This window comes from Canis aureus, chromosome 5 (genome assembly GCF_053574225.1).
Source record: "Canis aureus isolate CA01 chromosome 5, VMU_Caureus_v.1.0, whole genome shotgun sequence".
NCBI lineage: Eukaryota > Metazoa > Chordata > Mammalia > Carnivora > Canidae > Canis > Canis aureus.
Window position 1 is genome coordinate 79,018,947 of NC_135615.1, and position 24,369 is coordinate 79,043,315.

At 52.3% G+C, this 24,369-nt stretch overlaps 2 protein-coding genes and 1 long non-coding RNA gene across 29 annotated transcripts in view; 2 read left to right on the top strand and 1 right to left on the bottom strand.

Annotated features, from left to right (window-relative positions):
• The window catches only part of HP1BP3 (heterochromatin protein 1 binding protein 3), a 42,020-nt gene extending 36,372 nt beyond the window's left edge, over positions 1-5,648 (top strand). For 17 of the 18 annotated variants that reach the window (XM_077899285.1, XM_077899290.1, XM_077899289.1 and 14 more), the window contains 2 exons: positions 1,034-1,147; positions 1,584-3,403. In XM_077899285.1, the coding sequence (XP_077755411.1) occupies positions 1,034-1,147; positions 1,584-1,878 (409 nt within the window). In that variant the 3' untranslated portion in view covers positions 1,879-3,403. Of the gene's footprint in view, positions 1-1,033; positions 1,148-1,583; positions 3,404-4,342 lie in introns of those variants that run through there. The other variant, XR_013380630.1, reaches the window with a different exon arrangement.
• A 5,158-nt stretch (positions 5,649-10,806) lies between these two features.
• Positions 10,807-23,979, top strand: SH2D5 (SH2 domain containing 5). Of its 10 annotated transcripts, none has more exons than XM_077899324.1 (14): positions 11,972-12,051; positions 12,609-12,668; positions 13,224-13,379; positions 13,542-15,194; positions 15,619-15,802; positions 16,134-16,214; positions 16,715-16,789; positions 17,848-17,994; positions 19,359-19,607; positions 19,782-19,956; positions 20,227-20,335; positions 20,760-20,919; positions 21,444-21,565; positions 21,703-23,979. In XM_077899324.1, the coding sequence occupies exons 8-14, from the start codon at positions 17,857-17,859 to the stop codon at positions 21,797-21,799; spliced, it is 1,050 nt and encodes a 349-aa protein (XP_077755450.1). In that variant the 5' UTR covers positions 11,972-12,051; positions 12,609-12,668; positions 13,224-13,379; positions 13,542-15,194; positions 15,619-15,802; positions 16,134-16,214; positions 16,715-16,789; positions 17,848-17,856; the 3' UTR covers positions 21,800-23,979. The 10 variants fall into 10 exon arrangements, with proteins under 10 accessions (XP_077755444.1, XP_077755446.1, XP_077755450.1 ...); XM_077899316.1 differs by having other exon boundaries at positions 13,542-14,059; positions 15,619-15,824; positions 16,131-16,214; XM_077899319.1 differs by having other exon boundaries at positions 13,542-13,657; positions 15,619-15,824; positions 16,131-16,214.
• LOC144314780 (uncharacterized) lies at positions 23,191-24,110 on the bottom strand. Its single transcript, XR_013380632.1, has 2 exons — positions 23,616-24,110; positions 23,191-23,349 (listed from the first exon to the last, which is right to left on the bottom strand). It is a non-coding gene; the product is annotated as an uncharacterized LOC144314780 (long non-coding RNA).
• Positions 24,111-24,369: the final 259 nt, after the last annotated feature.

Consider the following 24,369-nt stretch of genomic DNA (forward strand, 5'->3'; position numbering starts at 1 on the left):
TATAGAAACAGGGAGGGCCATTTCCTTGAAAACCTCTTATATCTATAGTTTATTTATTACTGAACTAAAAAATATATTGAGCACCTCCTGTGGGCCAAGCATTATCCTGTGTACCCATGTAATGGCCTTCTTATTCTTTGATTTCTGGTAAAGTTCCATGATCTGTACCACTAAAACCCTATTTTAGCAAAAGTATAGTATAGTTTCTTATATTGTACCTTGTACACAAGCCTAGGTGTTATTTGGTTGCATGTTATTTGAATTTTTCAAATTCTTAAAGCCAAATACATAAAATGTTAAAATTTAAGGACTTATTAATCAATGGGATCAATATTTCTATCAGTAAGGGGAAAGAAAATTAGAAAATACTTACTGAATTTCTCTAAAACTTAGAAGAGATTCAGCCTTTACATTATTTTGAGGCTTTTTGCCAATATCATGAGGGCAAAAAATGTATACTCCTCTGCAGACTGTTTGCTGCCTTATAGATAATTCACTGCTTTATATTCAGTGGCAAGTACAGTGCTAGACACACATCAAGAGCTTAAATAATTATTTATTAAGTAAATGAGTAAAAATTGGTTTTATTAAATGGCAAGAGGAAGGGAAAGAATTATGGTCTGGGACTTTTATAGATTTGTTACAACTTTGTGTGTTCAAAATAGGTTAAACTGTAACCTGATAGGGCAGCCCAGGTGGCTCAGCTGTTTAGGGTGGCTCAGCTGTTTAGCACCACCTTCTTCCCAGGGCGTGATCCTGGAGACCCGAGATCGAGTCCCACAGCAGGCTCCCTGCATGGAGCCTGCTTCTCCCTCTGCCTGTGTCTCTGCCTCTGTGTCTGTGTGTGTCTCCCTCATGAATAAATAAATAAAATATTTTAAAAAAATAGACTTGTAACCTGATACTTGTAACATAGTATTTGGGGAGGGCAGGCAGATGTGTAATGTCCAGGAAAGAGCAGCTAGGTTCACATTTTTCCCCTGTCCTCTATGGGACTTCTCTTTTACCTAAGTTTTCTTTTTTCTTTTCATAGCCCAGGAGTTCTATTTCCAAAGAAAGAGCTAGATGACTCAAGAGATGAGGATGAAGAGGAGGATGACTCCTCAGAAGAAGACTCTGATGACGAAGAGCCTCCACCTAAGAGGAGGTATGGATGTGTGGGAGGCCTTTCTACCTTAGAGCTAAAAATGGCAGTAATAGTAATCGTGTCTTAACAACTCAGGATCCTTCTCAGAAAGTTCTTTGTGTAACATTTGAACTTGTCTTCTTGAAAATTCAGGGACTTTGAATTTAGGAAGCCTTGTGAATATATAATTTGCCATTTGGTCTGTTTGGCTATCCATAGTTTGTTATTCAAAGAAAAATAATGCCATATTTTCTTAGGAAAAACATGAGTTATGTATAGACTTTCATGAATTGGTTGAATTTTTACACAGTTTTAGTAAAGACTCTAATCACATTCCTATCCTTTACATAGGTGACTTTTACCTACACTAGATCTTTTCTGGCAAAGTATCTGGTCATCCTGGCAAAGTGAATCTCTCCAGTACTAAGTCATAGCCTTTGCTCTTTGGTTCTCACAGGTTGCAGAAGAAAACCCCAGCCAAGTCATCGGTAAAGGCTGCATCTGTGAAGCAGAGAGGGTCCAAGCCTGCACCTAAAGTCCCAGCTGCCCAGCGGGGAAAAGCTAGGCCCCTGCCCAAGAAAGCCCCTCCCAAGGCCAAAACTCCTGCCAAGAAAGCCAGACCCTCATCCTCAGTCATCAAGAAACCTAGTGGTGGCTCTTCAAAGAAGCCTGCAGCCAATGTGAGAAAGGAAGTGAAGTTGCCCAGCAAGGGCAAAGCCACCATGAAGAAATCTTTCAAAGCAAAAAAATAAATTTTATAGGAAAAAAAGGGTATCATGATAAAATTCAGAATCTTATTTTCTAAGGTCAGTGTGCATTTGTTTTAGTTTTGATGCTTTTAAAATTACATTTTTTTTCCTCCCCCATGAACACTGTGGGGAGGGAATATAAATAAACCAATTTAGGCATTTGTTAGCTTTAGGTGCTGTTCTTGGTGCCTGCCTCTTCCCTCAGTCATTTTAATTTCTTCGATAACTCCAGTTTTCCTGAACTGTATAATCTACATTTGTCATTTTTTTCTCCCTCCACCCCAACCATCTTTCTTTTTTTATGGTCAGCTTTGGCTTTTTTTTTTTTTTTTTTTTTTTTTTTGCCTTCCAGCTTTATATAAACAGCTGCAGAGATTTTTATATTTGTAGAAAGCATCAAGAATAGGATGCTGGTCAGGTGCTGGAAGTAAACAAGAGGCAGTATATATAGCACTGACTGAATTGTAAAGCCTTCTGCCTGGAGACTTCAGTTATAGCTATATAATAATTAATCTTATTTATAAAACCACTCCACTAACCCTTTCTCTCCAACTGTGTAATTACAGAGACATCTTAGCTTTGGGAATAAGCCAAAAAAACGTTATAATTTCATTAGGTTCTGAAGACCTATAACTCCTTTGGGCCACTTTCACATTGGTCAGTTTCCAGGTATTTTTCACTGGCCCAGGGCATTGCGTTCTCTCAACCGCAAGCACAAATTCCCTCCACCACTTGATTTTTGAAGGGGAAATACAGGAATATATTGAATTTGTGAATTCCGGTGTCACCTGTGTTACCAAAAACCAAAACATGCAAAATCTCCTTGATCAAATGTTTAAATATATTTTTTAATATTTGGAGCATGAGTTGTCATTTCCAGTTTGCCTTTTTTATAAGGAAATGTTGGAGAGTTACATCATTGCTAATGTAGAAATGTTAAGTGGAAAAACACACAATTTCCTAAAATAAACTAAATTCCAGATCATCTGTGGGTTTTTTTCCCCCTCCTTTCTTTCCATAGCACTTTTGATATCAAGCAAGTGGCTTCCTTTCTGAGATATTTTAAAAGAAAAGAAAAAAAAAAAGCAAATGAAGCCCAACTACCTAACCCTTTCTCATTTGTATTTGTTTTAGTATTGTGCAGTTGTGTTAAATAGTATTAGCTTTCTACTTGGGAAATACTGATTTCCAGTTATCATTTATCTTCCCTGTGGCACTTGACATTTTAATTGTCTTAAACTTTTTGGTGTATACCTTCTGGCCCCTTTGAGTGCTGCCAGAGGCAAAAGACGTTTGTTTCATTCATTCCACTTGCATTGTTTCCTGGGATCTCATCTGCAGCCTAACATGTGGCTGGGAAATGGACTTGAGAAGATTGGCTTGAAGTAGATCCTTAATCATGTGTGATCCCATCATGAGCTCATTGGAATTTGTGTTGCATGTAAGGCAATCTTTCCTGTTGTAAATCTTCCTTTTTTTATGTACATATATTTTGAAAAATATGAATAAACATGAAATTTTAAAGCTGCTGAACTGTAGCTTATATTTAAAAAATTCTAGTATATCCTTAGAACTAGCTAAGGTGCAGTCACTTGAGTCTTTTCTACCCCTTGGAATAGCTGCCATTCATTTTCCTTTTTATTTTCAGTTTTTAAATTTCTTTAAATTAAAAACAAAATTATAGATTTTATTTATGAATAATCTCTACACCCAGTGTGGGGCTTGAATTCACAACCCCGCGAGAGTGCAGCTCTACTGACTGAGCCAGCCAGGGGCCCCCATCTTCCTTTTTAAATACAAGCTCCAGTTTATTTGCTTTTGAATACTTTTTATGGATGGTAAATGATGTTTCTAGGTATATTGAACCTGATTGTTTAATGAACAAGAGGTTTTAAAAAATCATTCTGCGTTTTACATTAAGGTCCTTGTTTTCAAGATCATAGATTCCAGTTTTTTATGTTTTTAATGTTAAGATATATCCTTGGATTAGAGAAAAAAAATACAGCACTGCCAAAGGTTTGATAAACCCTACAGATCTAATCTTAGAAAGTAATTCTCTTTTCTGTTATGCTATTTGGCAGGTAATATATTATGGTGTTGGGTACCTGTGCTAAGAATTTGTCTACTCTTCTGAGGTCAAAAGTTGGAGGATTTTGTGGTTTTCTTTGTTTTACAGTACCACTTTTAAAACGATATCCTGAACAATAACCTGGTAGCTATATTGTACATCAGGTGCTCCAGCATAGGGTAAAATGTTTGGACCAGATCATTTGAGATCCTTTCCAACTCTGACATTGTGTTAATTGTACAAAGTTTAGGTAAGGACAAAATTGTCCTTGCTTCAGAATCATGTAAAGGGAAAAGACAAGATGTTCACTACACTCTTGAGTGAAAATCCCCACCATCAAAGACATGCACCTTACTTATGTTAAGATAAAGGAATGTTTGGTTTTTTTCTCCCTTCCAGGCATTCTAAAGGAGCAGAACACATATATTTTACTTCCATGTTACAGAAAGGAAAACAGCAAACTCAAGAGGTAATCCCAGCAAGTTCCAGCATGGATCAGTGGCTTCAGTACTCTCTGTTAGTGACTTACTGAGTTTAGTTACAGTGTTTCATGCATTCTTAATCCACCTACAAACCACCTTTGGTAAATGAATCTCAGAAAGTACTGGGAGAGAGATTGTCAGCTGCTTAACCTACAAAATGAGAAAGAAGAGCTACCATTGCAAAATCGTGGAGAACTTTCCTTAGTAATATGATAAAAGTACTCAATACAGATTCTAACCATCCACACAGACTTAATGAAAAGAAGCCTGGTCCCGTATAAATCTTAGGAAACAGATCTATGTTTTAATCATGTCTGTTGGGTATAATTAACCAGAAAATAACATGAAACGAGCTAGTTAATATGCCAGTACCTTTAACATTTTCCCCATCATTCTTAAAAAGTTTGTCAGCCCCACTCTAGGTTTGCTAACCTCTTTTTGTACTTACTGTAAAGAACCTGTGAAATTATTCTTGCTCAGGCTGTGGTAACTCTTGCCATCCTGATGGATCAGGAGAAAGAGGTGAAGCCAGCCATATTCATGAAATGCTGTATTTAGCCAACTAAGAAAAACTTAAAATTTAGGATTATTGTTGAGATTTCTCATCTTTGATACCTGCAAAATCCTGTTAACGATTTTATTTCTCTCTGGGGTAAGCAAAAATTCTAACTTTGTCTATGGCAAGAAATTCTATTCTTAATTGGAAAAAAGATCATTTTTAAGCTATTCCCCAGAGGTTCTGATTGACTTTACTTCCCAGCATGCAGAGTTTGTTTTGCATTTTCATGGTAGAACAGATGGCCACTCAGTTCTACAGAGCTGAAGCTAAAGAACCATAACTGTTGAAGCTCTTGGTTTAGGAATTGCTTGACAAAACTGTGCCTAGAAGCCATAAGAGATCACTAACCGGTATCCCTCAGCTGCAGTGAATTTGCCTTTTTTAAGAAACTAATTTCTAACTATTTTCCTATATTATTTTCTTTTATTATTTTCCATAAAATTCTTCACTGGTTTTTCTGCTGGAGAAATTTTCTACCTTTGATCATTTAATTTATTAGCCTAGTCTGAATTGTTCCTAAGCAGTTTTGTCAACAACTGATATGTCAGAGGCAGCTTCGAAAGGTACCTTCTAAGTCATTTTCCTCAAAAATGGCAATTTTCTCTTGATACTGTACATAAATGTGTAATTAACGCTATTTGGTATTAAATCTGTTTAACAAAGAGACCTTTCTTTATGGTGCCTTGAATGTTCGATAAAGTGTAGTTTTAAATTCGACCTGTTACCATAAATAATAATGACAATCATAGCAAACACTAATTGAGTTTCTTCTACAAGTCAGGCTCTGTACATAGATTATCTCATTAATCCTTGGAACCCTATGAGATGGTGATTGTGTATTATCCCGTTACAGAAGGGAAAAACTAAGGTACAAAATGTGGTTCAGAAACTTGCCCCAGGTCATAGTAAATGGCAAAGCCAGAATTAAACCCAGTCTCTCAATGCAGAGCCGTCTCTATCTGTTCTGCTCTGTTGTCTCCCCTTGGTGGTTCTTCAGCCTTCTGAATTCTCTTACCCTGCAGCTCAGTGATTCTGTGTTCTGTTCATGGCAAACAAAGGACTTTAGAGAAGATTTGGAAATGAGATGAAACTGTTACATTTACTTCTAGAGGTTTGCTTAAGGTTTTTTTTTTTTTTTTTTTTTTTAAGATTTTATTTATTTATTCATGAGAGACACAGCGAGAGGCAGAGAAACAGGCAGAGAGAGAGGCAAAGCTCCAGACAGGGAGCCCGATGCGGGACTCAATCCCGGGACTCCAGGATCACGCTCTGGACCGAAGGCAGACACCCAGCTGATGAGCCACCTAGGCATCTCGCTTAAGAAGTTTGATAAGAACTATTACAATTAGATCTTGGATCACTGAGGAATGTTGCCTAGACTGCCCTAAGTTGTGTTTTGGATACTGTACTTGTACAGTACTTGGTCATTTTCAAATCCTAGCCTTGGGATACTTTTCTGGTTTCCTCCCGGTTTACTTAACACAGGCCAGTTCTTTCAGTTTACCCGGTATGGATGCTCGTGAGAGCATTTCCTCCAGGAGCCTCAGCTTCTGTGAGAACTTTGACATTGCTCAGGAAGCATCTGTCCCACTCTATCAGCCCTAAACTTGTACTTGAAGAGGCCTACCAAGAGCAGTGCCAAAAGGGGGACTACTTGACAACTGAATCTTTTGGACCGGGTATCTGCTGAGTAATCATGAGCTGGAATGTTAGTAATCCTTGCTTTTAATACTCATGATTCTGAGAGAAACATCACCTGGTCTCCCCTGCTGTCTCTGTCTGCTTTGCCCCCAATACCAACAGATGCTCTTTCCTAAAACCCAGAGAGTTCATTACACAGAGATCAAGGGTCACATGCTCTTCCAACAGAGCCATCCAGGACCCCAGTTTTTTATTATTTTTTAGCTCCATTGAATACTATTACCAGCTTCTTTAGGTAGTATTTGCTATTACCTGCCTTTCTTTACTTTCCAAAATGTATCCTGAACTCCCCTAATTCTTCTGTCTCTGGCAGCAAGGTCTCTAAGTGTTTCTGGAGAACGGTCCTCTTCAGACCTATACTTTTCAGTTGGGAAGGTACTAGGAACCATTCCTTGTTCCCTGCACAGATGGGGTACAGGTAGCAAGATAAAGTGCCTATTTCTAGGGCATCCGTTTTTTATTCCACAGTATTGGGAGGGGTGCCACTATGTTAATGGTAACATTGAAACAAATAGAAGGAAGTGCAAAGTCCACAATAGTTAATAGGGTAAATCAAGATTTCTAGAAGTAAAGCAGCAGCAGCACTTTGGGCTCTACCAGGTGATCTTCAGGGGGAGTGCCCATTCACCCTTCTCTGGAAGCATAAGCACTGCCCTAACTGGGACCCTCCAACAGGTGCCTACAGTCTGTATCCCATTTGGAACTAATGGTGCAACCTCAGGCAAGTCACTTCACCTTCTGGTTCTCAACAGGAAAAGTAGTAACATTTCTCTGATCCTGTAACCTCTACACTTTGCCAAACCAGAATACATGGGAAGAGGAAACTATCTGGCCACATAGTGTTGTGGTCCTCCACTTTTTGAAGGAATCTTAATCATTGTATTGAGTTGGCTTGGGCTGCCATAACAAAGTAGCACAGACCAGGTTGCTTAAACAATAGCAGTTTGTCTAGGAGGTCTGTAGTGTTGAAGCCCAAGATGAACGTGTCAACAGGGCTAACTCTTTCTGAGAGCCCAGGGAAGATCTGTTCCAGCCCTCTCTTCTGGGCTTATGGATGGATGGCTGTCTTCCTGTGTGTCTTCACCTCGTCTTCCCTCTGTACATGTCTGCATCTGAATTTCCTCCTATAAGGACCCCTGTGATATTGGATGAGTGACCCTAATGACCTCATTTTAAGTTACCTCTTTACAGACCTATGCTTTGACTAACAGTCACATTCTGAGGCAGTAGGGGCTAGTAGTTGAACAATGAGGGATTAAGGGAGAAGATACAGTTCAGCTCAAAACATGTCTCTGTTTTGTTGTTGTTTAAATATTTTAAACATGAGAGAGAAAGAGCATGAGCAGGGGGTAAAGGGAGAGGAAGAAGCATACTCCCCACTGAGCAGGGAGCCCAACATGGGGCTTGATCCAGGACCTCGAGATCATGACCTGAGCCCAAGGCAGATGCTTGAGCAACTGAGCCACCCAAGCACCCTTTGTTGTTATTTAATTTTTTAAAAAAGATTTTATTTATTCATGAGAGAGACAGAGAGCGGGGGGGTGGGGGGCGGGCACAGAGACACAGGCAGAGGGAGAAGGAAGCTCCATGTAGGCAGCCTGACGTGGGATTCGATCCCGGGTCTCCAGGATCACGCCCTGGGCTGAAGGCAGGCGCTAAACCTCTGAACCACCCGGGCTGCCCTTGTTTTTTAATTTGTGTTCTAGGTCACTTACTTTGGGAGAGTGCAATATTGAGGGTACATTGCAGGGACAGCCATTAGGACTCACCTTAGAGAATGGAATGATGGTGCTCAAGGTTGGAAAGTAACTCTCAGCATGGGGAGGTGTTGCCGAGCAAACAGAGGGAAGCTTGTGTGGTGAAAACCAGGTGTGGAGGAGCTGCTGGGCCAGGCCTGTTGCAGGCTCACCACCTCGGTGATCAGATTTGAAATGACGTGGTGTTACTTCCCACTCACATTCATCAGCTGGCAACTCCAGTTAAGATTCTAGGATTTTAGAGGAAAGGGGAGATTGTGAGAGCAAGCTCACACCTGTAGTTCAGTAAATGTCATTGACTCATCAGGAAATAACCATGACCCAGCCGTGAGCCCCAACATGTCCAGGGCTCATGAACCCAGCACCCTAGATTGCCTTTTTTTGTCATTTCTTGCTCTGCTGAATATAGGTAATTCCCCTGGGCTTCCTGCAGAAGTGAGTCATAAATCCAATGGTTGAAGTTCTACCCTGATGGCTCTGGGAGCTGTGTTGTCATGAATGTAGGATTAGACTCACAGGGCGGATGAGGATGCAGCAGTGGCCCGTTTTATGCTGCTGTCCCGCAAGGAACTAGGTTGGCTCGCCCCGGAGATGGCTGACACCCACGAAGTCTGTTTCCTTTGATGCAAACGTCAGCTTTGACATCTAACATACCTTTAGTAAGGCTTCGTGCACAGTAGAAGCATGGAGTTTTTATGCTTTTAGTGGAATTAGATCACCTGGATTCGGAAACCTGGGAGAATGGCTCAGATTAGCAGTTACATCACTTTGATAAATAAAAATGAAGGAATGAACTTCAAATTTATAACTGCATTTTTTTTTTTAAGATTTTATTTATTCATGAGAGACACACAGAAAGAGAGGCAGAGACACAGGCAGAGGGAGAAGCAGGCCCCACACAGGGAGCCTGACGTGGGACTTGATCCCGGGTCTCCAGGATCACGCCCGGGGCTAAAGGCGGCACTTAACCACTGAGCACCCTGCATTTTGTTTTGAAACACTTCATCCCTGAGTAGGGATGAAGACCAGTAAAAAGGGGATCCTCCAGTCAGGAGCCAATGTAACATATTTCACATATTATCTTTGCAGATCTGTGGTGTTTTGTTGTTAATCTCCCTATCTCTGGGACCTAGCACAGTGTCTGCCACTGAGACTGGCCTGTCCCCTTATCCTGAGAAAGGCTTAGAAAGCAGAATTCTCTCTTGCCTATGTCACCATGATTTTAATTCCCTGGTCTTGTTTCATTTTGACCTGAAACAAATTACTGTCCCTATTTTAAAAAATGTAGGATCCAAATTAATTCTATGCATCAGAAACTTGTTAGAGCCCGTAGTGAATACAACTGTATTGCTTTCTCTGAAGAGTCAAAGAGGGACTGCGAACCTAGTAATTGGCAAGTCTTCTCTATTTAAAATTCACACACCAAGCTCCACACTCAGCACAGAGTGCTTGAGACTCTCCCTCTCCCTCTGTCCCTCTACTTTTCTCTCTCAGATAAACAACCTTTATTTCTAAAAAAAATTTTTTTTAAATAAAAATAAAAAATTTTTTAAGATTTTGAGAGAGGGAGAGAGAGCACAAGGGGGACAGAGGCAGAGGGAGAAGCAGGCTCCCTGCCGAGTAGGGAGCCCGATGTTGGGCTTTATCTCAGGACCTTGTGATCATGACCTGAGCTGAAGGCAGATGCTTATTAGCTGACAGCCACCAGGCGCCCCTCAAATACATAATCCTAAAAAAAAAATTCAGGGACGCCTGGGTGGCTTAGTGGTTGGGCATCTGCCTTTGGCTCAGGTAGTGATCCCGAGTGGAGGGATCACAGGTCCCACAGCAGGCTGCCAGCAGGCAAGAGGAGCCTGCTTCTCCCTGTGCCTATGTCTCTGCCTCTCTCTGTCTCTCATGAATAAAAATCTTTAAAAAAAAAAAAATTCACTTGTTTTTAAAAACTAGTTAGAATTAACCCTTTATTTTTTGTGTACCCTGAGCTTCATATATTGGTATTTCCAAAAAAGCAACCAGCAAACCATCTAGATCTTTCTCCTCACTGGACTCAAGGCCATCTCATGGTTTCAGTGAAGAGTTTCCTAGAGCCCTTGATAATGGGGAACTCACTTAACACCTGCCATTCAGTCATATACAAAAGAAACAAGGATAAAGGCAAAGCCTAACATCAGCTAGTATTAATTATCGAGTGGCTCACTTACTGTGGGTCAGGTACTGTGCCAAGCACTTTGCCCACATAACTCATCCTGACGTCGCTATGAGTCAGGTGTTAGTGACACTTTAACAGATGAGGCATTCCAGATTAAAGTGATTAAGGTGTTTGCAAGGTCCTACATCTAGTAAGATTTTGTGCCCAAATTTGGGAGCAAGCCTCTAACCATTACACCCCCTTGCTGCCTCTGGAAGAGCATGCCCATGCTCTGAGACCAAGGGAATGGCCAGCACACAGGTGTGGGGCTCAGACCAGCCTCCTCCAGAACTCACCTGAGGCTCGAGGCCCCTCGACCCTGTTTCTCTGCCTCGCTCACCCCTGTCGGGGTGCTCCTCCACTGGACCCGAGCGCCCGTGTCTTATTTTCCGAGGAGTGGTGCGTGGGCAATTTCTGGTGTTTCCTCTCTGCGGAACTCACACTTCCATACACCACCAAAGGCTGAGCTGAATCGGGTTTGCAGGGTATTTTTTTTTTTTTTTTTGGCACCTACAAGATGCCCGGCCTGATGGGAACAAAAGTGCTTTCCAGTTCAAAGCTGGGTCTGCACACCAGTCTCCCCCACCTAAGCGGATTTGCGAGGCCGAAGGAGAGGGACACGGTCCACGTGCAGTGACCGACGTTGACGCCGAGCTGGGCAGACGCGAGGGACCCTCCTACGGGACGAGGAAGAGGGTGCGTGATACCCACTACCTACGGAGGGCGAGGGGCGGAAGGTGACCCTGGCCCGGTTGTCCCGGAGGTCCCGGAGGCCACGGGGGCCGGGTCCTGAGTGCATTCACTCCCTCGTCGCGACGACAGTCACTGAACGAAGCAGGCTCTGTCCTGCGCACTGGGGATGGAGGCCCCTCCTGGTCAGAGCCGCCTGCACTCCGGTAAGAGGACTGGTGTCGTACGTGGTCCCGTAAGCGAGAGTCACGAGGGCTCTGCAGGGGGTGGAGGAGGCACCGGTGGTCTGGGAAGGCTTCCCGGAGGAGGAGGAGCTAGCCAGGGGGCCAGAGGGGAAGGTCTCCTCAAAGAGGGAGACGTCGGCGAGGCCCTGGGCGCTCAGACCCCTCAGCGCGAGGAGACAGGCCCGCGGGGGGCAGGCGCGACCCCTCAGGCCCTTTAAGGCGGAGCTCCGGGGCGCGAGCCGGCGGGGGCGGGGCCAGGACCCCTCGCGGCCGCTGATTGGGCGGCGCGCCCGAGCGGAGCCGCTCCGCGGGCGGCGATTGGTGGGCCCGGGCGGGCGCCGCCGCCAGGTGATACGGGGTGCTGCTTCCCGCGGCCACGTGGGGGGCGCGCGGGCGGGGGGTGCGGGGGTGCGGGGGGTGCCGGGGGGCGGGCGGCGGGGACGCGCGGGGCGCTCCGGGGGAGCAGCGCCGAGCTGCGGCGGCGGGACTCGGGCCGCGGCGGCCGCGGTGAGTGAGCGCGGGGGAGCGGGGCCGGGGCCGGGGCCGGAGGGTCGCGGGGAGGGGGGCTCGGTCCCCGGGCGCAGGGCGGGCGGGGGGCGCTGGGGAGGAGCGTCTCGGCCGCTTCCCTCCGCCACCGCCGTCACCTCCGCCGTCCCTCCGCCAGCGTCCTGCCTCGCTCGCCCCGCGGTCGGCCCGGGGACTTTCTCTGCCCAGAGCGCGGTCCCTCCCCGGGAATGACAGGAAGAGCAGGATGACGACCCGCGCGGGGCGCGCTCCGAGCCGCCCGGGCGCCCGCCCCACTTAATCTGGAAGGCAGCACTTTCCGCTCCATGTCGTCTGTTTGGAGAGGCCACCCTCGACCTCTCTGCATTAAACACCCCCCCCCCACACACACACACACATCACATTTCCTCCTCACCCCACTGCATTTTTCTCCAAATCGCTTAAGTCCCTTGTGATGCTGATTCTCAGTACGGTCCCCCTGACCCTGCTTGCGCGCTCCCCGAGGACAGGGACTTTGTTTTTGTTCACCTGGCACATGTTGGCGCTTGGAATATTTTCAGAAGGAGCAGATACATGAGCAACCCTAAGAGGCAGCTGCTATTACCGTCCCCACTTTACAGGTGAGGAAATGGAGGCTGAGGAGTTAAGGGACTTGTCGGGGGCAGGAGTGTGTCGGGTCTGGGGGTGGAGGGATGGAGGGGGGCTTCTTCTGTATGTCTGATCCAAAGGTAGTGGAGGTGATGCAGGTGACCAGAGTGGCTCAGGCCGCCCCAGACCATCTGGACAGGGAGACAGACTGAGAAAGCAGCTATTTTGCTGATAAGATCAGCCCTCAGCACCTGAGGTGTTCAGGGTAGAGGGGACTCACCACACTGCCATGGGGGACACCCTGCTTACTTGGGAGGGGAGCGTGAGTGGAAGGACACTGCCATGGCCTAGGGGAACAAACTCCAGAGCCCCAGGTTTGCTTCCCAGCTCTCCCTTATGCTGTGTGACCTTGGGCAAGTGGCTTCACCCCTCTGAGCCATGCTTTGCTAAGCCCAGAGTTCAGACTGACTGGTCTCCCGGGATGCTCTGAAGATGCCTCCTTCCCCCATGACTCAACTCAGCAGAGTGCTTCTGTCCTTGACCCTCGTAAGGCAAGTCAACCCATCCAGTACCCTGTCTCTATGCAGGACCACCTGGAAATTCTCAGAGGAGCAAAAGAAGAGCCCTGGCCTCATTCCAAAGGAGTCCCCCTAGAAAGGTGCTGGCCCAGCCAGGCTGCTGCATAAAAACCTTGGAAAAAACAAGTGTGCTCCAAAATAAGTGGGTGTTTGCACCCAGAAGGGGTAAGCAGGTCTGGGGTTAGGGTGAGCCTGGTAAACCTCACTGGTCCCTTGGTTGGCCCCCAAACCCAGGCTTGGGGCTGAAATGCACTGGGAGGGAGGGAGAGGAAGAGAGAAACTTCCAGTTTCCTGGGGGATTGGGGAACGATCAGGTGATGATGGCAGGGACAGTGGAGTGTCCCCAGGAAAGCTGCTGCTCCGGATCTGGAGGGAGGAGGCAGGAGGCGGTTCGCAGCCCTGGACACAGCTGCCTCGGCATGTGGGCATGTGCGAGAGTGAACGTGAGTGTGCCGGAGACCCGTGTGCCTCTTTGCTGTCTTAGCACCTTGTGTCTGAGGGGCTGTGTCAGCACAGGCAGGATGGGAAACGTGCTCCTGGTCTCTCCCTCCTCCCGTCCCTCCTCTATCTCGTATTGTCTTCGCATCTCTGTTCCCACTTCTGCTGGCTGCCTTTCATTCTCTCCTCTTTCCCTCTCTCCCTCTTGCCCTGTTTTTGTTTTGGTCTTTGCCTCCTCCGTGTCCCACCACCTGTGGGTCCAGGGCATCTGAGCCCATAACGTGACCATGAAATCAAAAGTTGAGTTCCCTGGAAGCCCAGTCTCCGTGCCTGGAACAGCGGCCACAGAGCTTTTGCGCCCGCTACACATCTAGCTTTGTTGTATTGAAACATCAGATGGACAGTAGGTAATGGACATGATGTGAAAAACGATCAGGATTAAAAAGTGGAGGGTGTGAGGTCAGAAAAGCAGGAGGAGAGAGGGTACAGGAGGGAGGGACCAGAGGCCGTCAAGGGGACCGTGCAGCCTTTATTTCTGGCTCTCCTACCCACCCCCCGCCCCCGGGAAAGTGACATAGTGGGTTGTTGCCCACAGACTGTAGTGGTGGCTGCTGCTGCCCCCACCCTGGCTGAGCTGGGACTGGAGGTCTGGGCGGGCAGGGGTAGCGGCTGCTCCCCAGCTCCTGGCGTGGGGAGTGTCGGTTTCCAAGCATCTGCATGAAGGTGCGTAGAGCCCACACCGGAAGCCCCCATTTCCTACCCAGCACCCCGATACCTGCTTTCTCTGGTGGAATTGTGGCTCCCAGGCAGGTCTCTCCTGCCGCCTCGCTGTCCTCCCAGGCTCCCTCCTGGATAGCAGGCCTTGGGGTCCCCCCATCCTGTGTGTAGACCTGTTAAGTTGTCCCTCCCACCCCACTGGCATCATGCAGGTACCTGCTCCTCTGCTCAGTTCTAGTCTCCTCCCATTACCCCAGGTTTGGGGATGAGGAGATGGCAGCTCTGAGATGTGGGGCCATTTGCCTGAAGTTACGCAGCATTTGGACCCAGGACTCCCTGATCCTAAGTGCAGGGATGGGAAGGAGTCTGGTGAGCTAGAGCCAGGCAGGATGGGGGGCAGGGGGTCTAAGCCACCCAGGAAAGACTGGAGGAGCTGAGTCGGGGGGACCCAGGCAGAGGGCAGTCAGCCCTTCTTTCTCCAGATGCCTAGGTGCCACGGTCACTGTGCACCAGGGGTCATGAGCTGAAGGGGAACTGAGCGCTCTCCCTTGAGGATGGTCTAGTCGGGGAGGTTTCCTTCTCTCCAGGAATGGATCTGAGAGAGGGGCCCCATGAAACACCAAAACCTGGGCTGAGTCGGGGGCAGGGCTCCTCAGCCCCCTGGGCCTCGCAGCTCAGGCCATCCAGTTCGTGGGCCACTCCCAGTATCACAGCGCTCCTGCCCTGGAACCTGCAGTGGCTCCGCACTGCCCCCAGGGCACAGCCTGAAATCCCTTGGTGTGACATGTAAGGCTGATCCCAGCCTGGCTCTGGCCCACTCTTCTGGTAGGTCTACCCAGGGGCTCGGCTGCTCTCTTCCCTGTGCCTCTGCAGACTGTCCTGGGAGCTCCCATACCCCTCCCCTCAGGTGGTGCCTTCTTGGGCTGCCCCCCTTCCTCTGGCACCTTGTACAGGCTGGTACGTGTCCCCTGCCCCCTCCCCCTCCCCAGGGCACCCCAGGCCTGAGCACAGAGGTGTCAGTGTTTGGCCCCGGGCGTGGCCTGCCACAGCCCTACCTTCAGCTCTTCCCCCAAACCTCGCTGCAGCAACCCCAGCCTGCCTTTCCCCACCCCCTCATCACCGTCTAGCATATTCCATATCTGACTGATCCGTTCCAGCGGCCTTCCTCCACACTAGCACGCCAGCTGCCCCGGGGCAGGAGGGGGTCTGTCCTTTCCTTCGGGGCTGTGTGTATTCCCTGTGTCCTCAGGGCCCTGGACTTCGCCTGGCACACAGCAAGTGCTCGGAAGGGTTGGTGGAAAGGGGCTCACAGCCTGAGTCCCCGGGAGCCATCCTCTCTCCCCCGCCCTCTGTAGAAGCCTGGGGGCCATGCAGAGGCCCGGGGCAGGGGGACGGAGGGCCTCGGACTGCGGCCCCGCCCCTCACCGGCCCAGGTGCATCACCAAGTTCGCCCAGGTGGGTGGGGCCGCCCCCACGGGGTGGTGCTCTGGTGGGCCCTGGCTGAGGGTGGTCCTGGGGAGCAGGGAGCACCTATTTACTCTAGAATGTGTGTGTGTGCACAGATGAGGAGATGGCCTCAGGGGGGCAGAGGCTTGACCGAAGCCACCTGCTGGGAAGGCAGCAGAGCCTACTGGGCCCCAGCTCCCTGTCCGCAGCTTACCTGGCAGGGCAGAGCATGTCTAGGGGGCAGTGTGGAGGACGGGGTCAGGGACCGTGGTCCTGACTGCCTTGCCTCCCTGCTGTCCCCACCGCACCCCCAAGCAGTACGTGGGTTCCTTCCCCGTGGACGACCTGGATACCCAGGAGGGTGTGTGGCTCGTACAACAACAGTTGTGGGCACTGAAGGTAGGGCACTGGAGCGGGCGCATCCCTGGCCGGGGTCACAGCCTTGGAAGGTCAGGCTAGAATGGCCCCTGAAGCCACCTGATCCAATTCCCCCTCCCCCCCATCACGGAGATGGAGCAAATGAGGCCCAAGGAGGGGCGGGACCAGAGCCATTCTGAGAAGTGGGCCCTGGAGGGCCACAGCCAGGCTCCTGGAGCCATGTCCCTTGTGCCCCCCCACCCCGGGACCCCTTCCCTTGGGCAGTCATGACCAGTGTTCCATGTGAGGAAGCCACAGATGGGAGGTAGGGGGATGGTCAGAACATGGGCAGCGCTGGCCCTGCTGGGGGCTGCCTGCCAGGACCCAGCCACAGTTCCCCAGCTCCGGGGGAGTCCACTCTCCAGGGCCCAGTCCCTTGGCAGCTGGGGTGGAGTTGGCTGCCCAGCTGGTGGTGGCTGGTCCTGAGGCAGGGCAGGGCCTGGAAGGTCATGCCTGCCCCCAACCAACTCTCTCCCATACAGGATTATCCCCGACGTCGGGCAGTCATCCTGAAATTCAGCCTTCAGGGTCTTAAGATCTACAGCGGGGAGGGCGAGGTAGGAGCCTGTATGGGTGCAGGTGAGGCCTGGACTGGACAGGTGTCCAGCTCCCTCAGAATGCGCCCGGCCCCACGCCGCCCTTGAGCATCCCTGCCCTCCCAGCCTGCTCTGGGCCTGTGGACATCCTGTCTCCGCAGGCCCTGCCCTCAAGGCAAGCTCTGGCAACGCTTTCTCCTCCATCTCACCCCCAGCCCGGGCCCTCCAAAATCTCCGGGGCCTGCCTCCTGGCCTGATGTCAGGATCATCAGCCCCGGTTTTTTGCAGGCCCCTGGGGCCTCCGTGTAGGCCTGCCCAGAGATGGCCAGGCAGCTGTGGCCCGACTCGGGCTGGAGGCCAGTAGGGAGCACCGGCTTCATGGCTCATCCCTCTCCTGCCACAAGCCTGTGTGTGTTGAACACCAACCTTGTGCCAGGCTGTGCACCCACAAACCCAGGGCCATGCTCCTACGACTGTGGTGCAAATCGTGTCCTGGACATGTGCATCGCAGGGGCCTGGGGGTCAGGTCCTGTGCCACTTGCATGAAGTCTCACTGATCCCCACCCACAACCCCATCAGAGCGGGGGTACCATCCCCACTAAATGAGTGTCACAGGGCGCAGAGGGCTGTGTTTACCTGCCCAAGTGACCCAGAGAGTATGCAGAGCCAGGATTCAAACCCTGGTCATCTGACTACAGACACCAGATGTGCAACCTGAGGGTCCACTGCCACGGCCTTTCTCTGTGACCCTGCCAGCCGTGAACACCTTGCCCTCAGTTCTGTAGCATGACGGCAGCAGGGGCAGGGGGACGACAATCCCAACCAGCAGGTTGGCAGTGGGAACAAGGGACCAAGCCCAGAGGCAACGGGAAGGATGGGAGTCCCATTTGAAGCAGGGTTTGGGCGGCCTGGAGGGAAGGAAGAGTTTGTTCCCTGGAGCTAGGTGGGCCCTAAGCCGGGCACAGGCTGGACAGCGGGCCCTGGAGCCCAGCCTGCAGGGGTGTGGGGCCCACAGGGGCAGGGCTGGCAGCCACAGGCCGCAGTGGGTCTGATGAGGCCGTCCTTCCCGCGCTCCCCAGGTGCTCCTGATGGCTCATGCTCTGAGGCGCATCCTCTACTCCACCTGGTGCCCAGCTGACTGCCAGTTTGCCTTCATGGCCCGAAATCCCCAGAGCCCAGCCAGCAAGCTCTTTTGCCATCTCTTCGTGGGCAGCCAGCCTGGAGAGGTATCTGGGGCCCAGGGTGGGGCGAGCACTGCTGAGGCTGGGTTTGGCCATGCACCAGGCATCAGCATGCGCTTTGGGGACCAAGGGGTGGGCACTCCTTGCTACGCCGGCTCCTTCTATGGCTCTGTCCACGGAGGGTTCCACAGAAGCACGTTAGTGGCCTCAGCATTCCCCGGGGCCTGGAAGTGGGGATCAGGCCAGGTGCTTAGAAATTGGATGGTCACACTACTAGGCCTTTGCTCATGCTGTTCTCTCTGCCTGAAATTCACTTCCCCTCTGGCAAAGTCCAGCTTGCTCTTCAAGGCTAGTCCATGTGTCTGTGAAGCCTGCCTTGAGTCCTCTAGATCACTCTTCCCCCCCCCCCTTTTTTTTAAAGAGTTTTACTAAAAAATCCTGATGCAGGACTCGATCCCAGAACCCGGGGATCACGCACTGAGCCAAAGGCAGACACTCAACCACTGAGCCACCCAGGCGTCCCCCACTCTTCCCTTCTGAGGTCTTGTGACATGAACTATGCTCTGTCATCCGTCTGTCCCTAATTACAGATAATAGAATTCTTTGAGAGCAGAAAGTGGGTCCAGGTCTTGAACTGCCCTGGTGTGTGGGCCCGTGGGGCCCATGGGTGAGTGGGTAGATCCCGGCAATCAAGCCGCTATGGGCACCATGAACAACAGAGCTGTGGCAGCCGACTGCTCAGCAAGCAGAGGCTGGGCGTGGTTCCACCCAGCAACATTTGCTGTCACCCCTGCATCTCAAGCTGTGTGCAGGCGGTGGGAATGGCAGGTGGCTGAGACACTGCACCCGATCTTCCCGCACTCACGGTTCCATCCTGTCGGGCTGGGTAATGAGTGTGGTGGTAGAGCATAGTGGCCCTGGAGCGGTGGGCCTATGCGGTGGGCCTATGCTGGGGGCTTTCTGTGCTCCACTTCACTGAAGGAGCACAGGGAAGTGGGGAGGAAACTGAGGCACAGAGGTGCCATGCTCTGCCCGGAGTCACACAGTAGCCCCTAAGTGATGGAGCTGGCACTGGACCCCAGGTTGCAGGGCTGGAGGCCTGGGCTCGTAGCCACTGCTCTAAGAGGGTGACATAGGGTGGGGTAGTAAACCCAGGGGTAGGAGTGCATGTGGCCCAGGCATTCCCAGCTCCAAGCAGGATGTCTGCAACAAACCAGATGCTCAGGATTTGTGAAATGAACGAAGGAAGCTGGTAGGAGGGACAGCATGGTGGTGAAGTTTTGCAGGATGAGAGGAGTTTTTCTAGGAAGAATGGGGAAAAGGGGCTCCAGCACTAAGGGTGACTGGGCTGATGTGTAGGGTTCCTCAGGGAACCTCTCCCAACTGAGCCTGCCCCTCCTCCTTCCTAGGTCCAGATCCTGCACCTGTTGCTCTGCCGTTCCTTCCAGCTTGCTTACCTCTTGCAGCACCCTGAGGAGCGGGCCCAGCCTGAGCCCAGCCTGGGGGCTGCAGGGGACATGCCCCTGAAGCCACAGCCCAGCCCCGGGGGGCCCTCTGGCCTAGTGCGGGAACCCTTCAGCCGGGATCAGCTCTCACAGAACGTTCATGCACTGGTCTCCTTCAGGCGGCTGCCAGCAGAGGGGCCTGTGGGCAGTGGGGTACGCAGGAGCCCCAGCCAGGGCAGGGGCTGTGGACAGAGGGACCCCGGGCGAGGGTTTGGGGGTCAGTGTGGGGGGAGGGGGTGGTGGACATCAGTGGGAAGGGGTTTCGCCTGACCTGACGTGGCCGAGCCTGAGTCGGCCTGCCCCTGTGGGCCCCTCTTGGTGCCTTAGAAGGAGCTACCAGAGTCAGAAGGCCGTGGGGGCGCCCGCCACGCCCGCCTGGGGAACCCTTACTGCTCGCCCACGCTGGTGCGCAAGAAGGCCATTCGCAGCAAGGTGATCCGCTCTGGGGCTTACCGCGGCTGCACCTACGAGACTCAGCTGCAGCTGTCAGCTCGGGAGGCCTGTGAGTGGCAGGGGCGCAGGGGCGCGGGCCTGTGTGTGCCCCCGTGAGTCAGAGAGCTAAGCCTGAGCGGCTGTGTCAATGCAAGGCTGTGCCCGTGTGTGGCTGTGCCCTTGTCCATGGGAGTGTGCAGAGGGGATCGTGTAGCTGTGCGTGAGGGGGCTGTGTGTGTGTGGATGCACCTTTGCCGCGGGAGACCTGGTGAGGACACCAGCATGTGGGTAAATGGGGGTGGTGGCCTCTCTCCCTCTGACCCCTGGGTGGTCTCCACAGTTCCTGCAGCTTGGGAGGCGTGGCCCCGGGGGCCTGGTGGCCCGGCGTGCCTGGTGGAGAACGAGGGCAGCCTGACGGAGAACATCTGGGCCTTTGCTGGCATCTCCAGGTAGGGGGGCCTGCCTGGCTGGTGCGCAGGCCCTAGGATGGGCAGAGGAGTGGGCTGTGGGCTGCCCCCAGCCAGGGACTAACCCCACTGGGTGCGTTTTCTCAAATGTGAAATGGGGATAATAAGAGGTCTACGGAGAGGATCAAACCGGGCAACTCTGGGACAGCCTTCAGCACGCGGCCTGTCACAGGGCAGCAGCTTCCTCACCGCCCGCCCTTCCCCAGTCTCCCGGTTGGGTCTTGAAGCCATCAGCGGTCAAGAACCCCTTAGACGCCTCCAGGGAAGGAAGGTCTAAAAGCTTCCCCCCTGGAGGGCCTACTCTGGGTCCGCCACCGCCTCCGGTCCTGCATCGCCCCGGGGATGCCAGGGATGCCAGCCAGGTGGTGGTCGCTCCCGCCTTCAGCCTCTCCCGCCGCCCTCCCAGGCCCAGCGCCCTCGCCCTGCTGCGGAGAGACGTGCTGGGCGCCTTCCTGCTGTGGCCCGAGCCGGGCGCCAGTGGCCAGTGGTGCCTGTCGGTGCGGACACAGTGCGGCGTGGTGCCCCACCAGGTCTTCCGCAACCACCTGGGCCGCTACTGCGTGGAGGTGAGCGTGCGGGCGGCCGGCCCGGTCCTCGCCCCGCCCCGGCCCCGCCCACTCTGACCCGGGGCGGGAGCGCACGCCCCCCATCACGGTACCCCATTGGCTCCCTCTGGCCACGCCCCTTAGTCAACTAACTCTCCAACCAGTTGTCATTGGCTCTGCTGGCCCCGCCCTCGGGCCCCCGGCGGAGGCTTTTGTTTTTCCCAAAGATTTTATTTAATTATCTGATAGCGCTAGCAGGGGTAGGAGCAGGAGGGAGAAGCAGACTCTGCAGGGAGCCTGAGGCGGGCTCCATCCCGGGGATCTTGCGATCTCCTGAGGTCATGACCTGAACCACCCAGGCGCCCCCAGAGCGGGTTTTTGGAGGGGACCTCCAGTAGCCTTGGGCCCCGGTCAGGCCTCCCATTTCTGAGGGAATCCAGGCTTTTAAAAGTGGCTTTCCCACATCCTAGCCCATCTTTTAGTGGAGCTGGAAAGTGACTCAGGGCAGAAGTTGGCCTAAGCTCACCCGGCCTCCGGGCTTCCAGGTCTGGGGACCCGGCCTGCCCACAGGTCTCCAGGGACCGGATGGGTGCACTTATTACAAGCTGAATGCCTCAGTCCTGTTCAGGCTGGCAGGAGAGGAGAGGAGACAGTGTCTGGCTCTGCGGTGAGCAGGACTGTGCCCTCTCTGAGCTCCAGTTTCCCCCCTTCTGAAGGGGGGCAGGATCCCTTGGGAGGGGTATGCTGGTGCCCAGAGTGGAGCCATGGGGAGGGGACGCTGGAGCTTCAGCCCTTTCGCCCTAGCACCTGCCTGCCGAGTTTGCCAGCCTGGAGGCCCTGGTGGAGCACCATGCTGGAACCGAGCGCAGCCTCTTCTGCTCCCTGGACATGGGCCGTCTGAACCCCAGCTATGAAGAGCAGGACTGTGGGTCTGAGGGCAGACCCCCCCGGACACTGCGGCCCCTGGGCCATGCCAAATCCGAGGCAGAGCTGCAGGGCCTGGGCTAAGAGGTAGCCCACTGGCCCTACCTCACCCTGGCTTCTGGGCCTCACTTGGCCGCCCTGCCCTTCTGCCACCCTGCTGGTCCCCAGTTCCATCCAGTCACTCCGCCCCTTGGACCAGCTTTCCATCACTTCACTGCCTGTGGTAGGAGGGGAGCCCTGATGCTGGGGATTGCCAGTGGCTTCTCACAAGACAGGTGGCCCTGCCGAGATTGTAGGAGGGGCAGGCGGAGCTCCGGGCTTCCCTTAACTTGCTGGGTGACTTTGGATGCTTGTCTCTGGGCCTCACTTTCTCCCAAGAGGGGAGCTTTCTGAGGTGGACAGGAAGGTTCGATCATGAGGGATGTGGCCGTCTTGTAAGGAGGCCAGGCCTCGGGGCCCTGACTGGGAGTCTTCCGAGAGTACCTGACTGAGGGAGGGAGCATGTCTGGGGAAGCAGAAGCATGAGGGACATGAGGGAGCATGTCTGGGGAGGCAGGAGCGTGTCCTCACTGCGGGCAAAGACCTGGGGGCGAGCCCCTTGTCCATGGGAGAAACAGAGAGACCCTGGACTTGCTGATGGGCATGGTGGCTGGGCCGAGCTGTACCCAGGCTGACAGACACACAGCCTGTTTCTCACATCACGTGAGGTAAGGGAGTCTTGCATTGAATTCTGAGGAATGAGGGTTAGGAGGGCACAAAAGGGCAGGCTGGCGGGCACAAAAGGGCTGTGCCCGCCACAAGGCCACACACAGACGTGTGTGTGAAAGGGACGTGAACGGACAGGGAAAAGAATCCCTGTGCTGCTTAGAAAGGCTACTTTGTCTCCAATCAAATCCACAGGGTGGTGATTCCTGCCTTCTGGAGAGGGATGCCCCAGCCTCATCCCCTCCCCCGCAGCCCTGAGGACCACCAAGACGGGGACCTCCCCCAACCTCTGACCCACACACGGGGTCACTTTCTTCATCCATTTGACTGGGAGGGGCCAGCAGTGAGCCATAGGAGTAAGGGGTGACGAGGGTCCTGTTCAACTCATCCTGCAGGCCGGTCTGGCTTTAGGGGCTGCCTGGGAAGCCACCGGATTCTGGCCCACTTCCTATGCTTGTCAGGGGCTAGCTCACTGGCCTGCCCCACTGGGGATGGGGTCAGAGTAGAACCATCCAAAGGTAGAACTGATGAGGGCCCTTGGCCTCAGCGGGGAGTGGGGGTAAAGGGAAATGACTCTGATCTAAGGCGTTGGCCCTGCAGTGATTGACAGATCCAGGTGCCCCTCCCCCCCTTTAAGCTCGACAGATGGACACAAATACCGAATTATTTAGGGAGCAAGTTCACTTTGGATGAACTTCTATTTCTGAGGCAGAGGCCGAGTCACGAATCTGGGGGCTGCCCTCTCCCCCTTCTAGGAGTGGGATGTGACTGTTCTGAGCCTTGAAAGATGGATTTCTGACTTCTGGAAGGGAGAGGGGGTGCCTAATGGGAGAGAAAGAAGGGAGGCTCCTCAGGAAGTCAGGCCCCACGTACCCAGCTTATAGCCTCCCGCCCAGGAAATGGTCTGGCCTGGGGACCCTGTCACTCTCGTTACAAGGGACAACAGGAGGCAGCTGGCCTTTGGGGGTTCTTCTCATTGGAACGACAGCACTGATTTTATATTGAACGTGAGTGGGAACTGGGACTCATTTTACAGCCATTTCCAGCAGAACCGATGGTCCCTGGTACCCTGGGAGGCCCGGTCTCACCTTTCCCTGGCAAGCAGAGAGGTTTGCTGACACAGTGTCCGGAATTACAGCACCCGAGACATGTGTTCAAGACCTGGTGACTGGACCAGGCTGAGGAGGCCAAAGCCTCCCTCGGTGAGAGAGGGGTTTTGTCGTGCGCACCGTCCACGTGGACAGGGCATCAGGAATGTTCTCAAAGCACGTTACCATTCCTTCACACAGTATTCGTCACGTGGTATGCACAGGGCAAGGGTCTTGACTCCTGTGCAGATGCTTCAGTGTCTTAATCATAGATCAGTTTTCTCTTTGTTCCAACGGGCACCACCTGGGTAGCCAGCTCTCCTCACTGTGTGGACTTGAAACAAATAAAATGCGTTTCTTCGGATGGTCTAGTACAGACTTTTCCTTCGGAAGGCAAGGTCTTCTTCCAGGCTGCCTCACCAGGTTTGCCAACCATACCTTCAGCGGGCGCCCAAGGGTGAGCCACACAGAGATCCTGTCCTCAGGGCTCGGGATGTCCTGTTAAAACCTTCAATGGGTATTTCAATGGGCATTTCAATGGGTATTTCCTACTGGAAAGTGACAGCTGCCTGGGCTCAGCCGGGGATCTTGGCCTGGCTCAAGCCAACAGTCAAAAGACTGGCTCTCAAAAATGTTTTTTTTTTCCTTTGTTTTTTAACCTGCGTCTTAGAAAAATGAGGGCGGCATTAGAAAGCAGCTTTGCTCTGTGGGGGGGGGGGGGGGGGGCGAGGGGTAGCCCTCCCCGGAGTCCGTA

Excerpts from the sequence above, each read along its gene's own strand:
- SH2D5 (XM_077899318.1), top strand. The coding sequence starts at position 15,738 with ATGCAGAGGCCCGGGGCAGGGGGACGGAGGGCCTCGGACTGCGGCCCC. Across the intron at positions 19,608-19,781 it reads AGGGGCCTGTGGGCAGTGGG|AAGGAGCTACCAGAGTCAGA; the intron begins GTACGCAGGAGC and ends TTGGTGCCTTAG. Across the intron at positions 19,957-20,226 it reads GCTGTCAGCTCGGGAGGCCT|TTCCTGCAGCTTGGGAGGCG; the intron begins GTGAGTGGCAGG and ends TGGTCTCCACAG.